Raw genomic sequence first — 3,770 nt, 5'->3', positions numbered from 1 at the left:
CCCCATTGGAAGGAATATAGATAGCTCTCAACATTTTGATGTACTTAACTGCGTCAGCTTTCTTGATATAAACTCCACCTTCGTTCACAGGTCGCCACAGGAGTGAATCAAAGACAACCCTCTTGCGTCTTTCAGCAAGGCCACTACAAATGGGAGCAAGAACAGCATAGAACATGCCCAAATCCACCCTACCAGAGCCTGAATCATCCAACACAGAAAGAATCCTCTCATTGATAGCTTTGACCGCTCCTTGGAAGGTCTCAGGCTTCAAGAAATTAAGCAATCTACGGAGAATTTCCTCCAATGTAGCCTTGCGGATAGATCTCTCAGGAATACCGATACCAGAATAGGAAATTGGAACTTCTGTTTCATTCATTTCTTTCTTCAAAAGTTCAACGTCACAACGATTCAACCTGGTGAGCCTCTGGAAAGCCCTGATTTCAAGAGCACTGACCAAGTCTTGTCTCAGGGTAGTCTTCCTTCCCACTTTCTTAAACTTTGATGGATCCACTACAATGTATGCGCTCTCTCCTTCAGTACCACCATTACCCTTGAGCTTCTTCCTCTGCAACTGCTTCAAATGAACAATAGCGTCATGTAATTCAACTCTCTTTGTCATCTTGAAAGCTTCTTTTAGTGCTTTCCTGGCTTCTTCAGCTTCATTGGTTCCCAACAAAGACACAGCCTTGTTAAGCTGTGCCTTCCAATGGTTAGGCCAGACAGCCAGAACCCTGGTATACATCTCTGAAGCTCTCTGATACCTGCCTATATCCATATAAAGCCCTCCCAGATTATACAAAGCATCCACATGCCCAGGCTTTAAATCTATGGCCTTCTGAAACTCCTGAATTGCCCTCTCATCCTCTCCCATAGCATGCAAAGCCGAACCAAGATCACAATGTGCATCTGCGTAGTCCGGTTTCAAGAAAATGGCCTCCTCCAGTGCCTTCTCGGCCGCCCTATACTCTCCCACCCCAAACAGCGCACTGCCAAGAAGCTTCAAAGCCCTGAAGTGGGTGGGACAAAAGATTGCAGCTTCCCTGTAATGCTCGCAAGCACTTAAAACCATACCTTCGCCTTCGAGGGAAATCCCAAGATTAACATGAATTTGGGGAAGAAGGTAAGACAATTGGTTCCCACCGCCCTCGGCAGCCTCAAGTGCCAACAGGAACTCATCTTTGGCCTCTGTGTGTCTCCCGAGAACGTACAAACAGTTACCAGCCCTGAAATGTGGCCTGACATCGGTCGGCTGAAGCTCGCAAGCCCGCTTGAAGCTCACAAGAGCTTCCTTGAACAGTTGGTGGTCGTACAAGACCCGACCGATCGCCTTGTGCCCATCGAAAGCTTCTTCTCTGGACCTCGCGCCATCCGCTCTGCTTCTCAAAACACCCAACTCCTTCACAAACGCGGCATAGTCATGGCCGGACTCGTCCCAGAAGACCCTTCTCTCCGAAAGGTCCGAAGAAGGTCCCAATTCCGTGGACCAGCCGGCATCGGAGTAGACATCAACGCTATCCCCCTTCATCATCCCATCCTTGGCCTGCTTCGCTTTGAGCCTCTTCACCAGAATCTCCAAATCATCGATGAGCTTCCACGTATCATCGAAGACGACCCCATGATTCGGGGAAGCCGCCCAGGCAGCGGTCGTCTGCTTCTTGTGAGGCTCCACCCTCTCGTCGGCAATCGAGGAGGAAGATGCCTCAGAACCCATATCCATAGCTTTGTCAGAGTCAGAATTGAGCTCGAGACCGAGCGCATCAAAGTCCCGATCCACATCCCCAGCACCATCATCGTAGGTACGAAGAAGGCCCCCATAGCTAAGACCCTTTTCACCATCGATAAACTCACCATAAGTACGGAAGACCTCGTCGAGGATGGCACTGATCTGCTCGTCACTGAACTTAACCCTAGGGTTAACAGCGACGACGAGCGCGGCCATTTCTTCCCTGTTAAGACCTCCATCTTTGTCCACATCGAATTGCTGGAAGATTCTCTTCACTTTTTCGGTTCTGCTCCCCCTGGTAGCCATCTTTCATGGGCTGTTCTTTACTGTAGCAGCGTCGGTTCAGCTCTCCAAGCGCCTAAGTCCCAACTAGACACTGGAGATAAAGGAAGGCATTTGGAACTTTTGTTGGTTCTACTTCTACAGAGTAAGGGGCCCAGAACCAGCAGAGCAGTAGAGGTTATATCATATGGGTTCTTCCACAGCGTCTCAGTAATCTTAATGAGCTAATCGTTTGTTGGGGTCATGATTTAGGGTCTGGTTTAGTTGGAAGTTAGAGAGATTAAAATTAGATAGTTCCACTTATGAGGAAGAGAAGTAGATAGAAAGATAAAGAGGAGAGAGAGAGAGAGAGAGAGAGACGGGGAAGCGTGAGATGATGGAGATCAAATGCTTCAAAGGTGTTGGTGCCAGTGGTGGTGGTGGTGAGCGAATGAGATTCCGGCGGCGGGTCCGGTGGTGGGGGACGGTGGGGCTGTGAAGTCCCAACTTCCAACTTCCAACTTCCCAAGTCCGACCGAAGAGCATATCACATTTCTCTTCTTCGCTTCAAGTCCCTCAAGTGGTCGTCGCGGCTTTTTCGGAAAAGGTTCTGCTGGCTGTCGGGGAAGCGTATCATTGTTTCAAAATCGGAAGACGATTCGGATTAATGAAATCGGCCGATTCGTATCAGAACTGATACTGATTGGCCTATTCACAATTCCGACCCAAGCTGAGCTTCGATTCTCATATTTCTGTAAGGCTATATTTGGTTGTCTGGAAAAGGAAGGAAAAAATTTCAAAATTTCTTTTCATTTATTAACAAGGGAGGTTATGTTTTGGTTGTTAATAAATGAAAAGAAAAATAAAATTTATAAAAAAATAAACACATAAATCAATCTGTTGCTGCCAAAAACCCCGCTAGTCCAACCTACACAAACACAGACGAAGGAGGCCCGGAACTTTGTCCGGGGTTAGTCCTCCGACGCTCAAGTCAGGGTCGGCCGCACAGTTCAATAAGGGAGTAATGGTGAGGGTGTTAGCGCTTACCTTCCCCTTTCTTCCGTGCCTTCTTATATAGTTCTTCGGCCTTAGGGTTTTTCCCCCTTCTTCCCTCTTAGAGTCCTACTAGGATACGTCCAACCTTCTGGGGGAATATTCCCCTCATGCAGACGACGTGATCCCGCGTGATTCTGTGGGCGTGCCTCGGTGATTGAGCGTGCTCGAGTGTGAGTGGTTTCTTGGGACCTCCATCTGGCGGAGGACACGTGTCCCAGCAGTGACACGTGTCATTGCCCCCACCGAGAGGTTATTTTGGCTATATCAGGAGCCCCCTTACTTCCACTAGGAGCTTCTTCCTGTGGGAGTAACCATCTTCTGAGGTTGACTTATTCCCTCGGTCTTGGCATTACCAGTGACCAAGGCTTTAGGGTCGATCGAAAGAAAGACCTTTCGCCGCTTTGGATCGGCTTTACTGAGCCCCCTGTCGAGGGTGGGACCTTCAGTCAGCACCGTTCGGCTTTGCCAAGCCCCCTGCCGAGGGAGGGGCCCTCGGTCAAGTCCGTTCGGCTTTGGCCAAACTCCCAACCGAAGGAGGGACCCTCGGTCAGGTCCGTTCAGCTTTGCCAAGCCCCCTGCCGAGGGAGGGGCCCTCGGTCAAGTCCGTTCGGCTTTGGCTGAACTCCCAACCGAAGGAGGGACCCTCGGTCAGGTCTGTTCGGCTTTGGCCGAACTCCCAACCGAAGGAGGGACCCTCGGTCAGGTCCGTTCGGCTTTGGCCGAACTCCCA

The 3,770-nt window shown here is 49.9% G+C and overlaps 1 protein-coding gene across 1 annotated transcript; it reads right to left on the bottom strand.

Annotated features, from left to right (window-relative positions):
- Position 1: 1 nt before the first annotated feature.
- LOC122089044 (uncharacterized TPR repeat-containing protein At1g05150-like) lies at positions 2 to 2,538 on the bottom strand (the record flags this gene model as incomplete). The annotated part of the gene is made up of 1 exon (XM_042658458.1): positions 2 to 2,538. A coding segment is annotated over exon 1 (2,028 nt), but the record flags the coding sequence as incomplete, so codon positions are not given.
- Positions 2,539 to 3,770: the final 1,232 nt, after the last annotated feature.

The sequence above is a fragment of the Macadamia integrifolia genome, chromosome 9 (genome assembly GCF_013358625.1).
Source record: "Macadamia integrifolia cultivar HAES 741 chromosome 9, SCU_Mint_v3, whole genome shotgun sequence".
NCBI classification, from domain to species: domain Eukaryota; kingdom Viridiplantae; phylum Streptophyta; class Magnoliopsida; order Proteales; family Proteaceae; genus Macadamia; species Macadamia integrifolia.
This window is presented reverse-complemented; position numbering and strand designations above follow the sequence as displayed.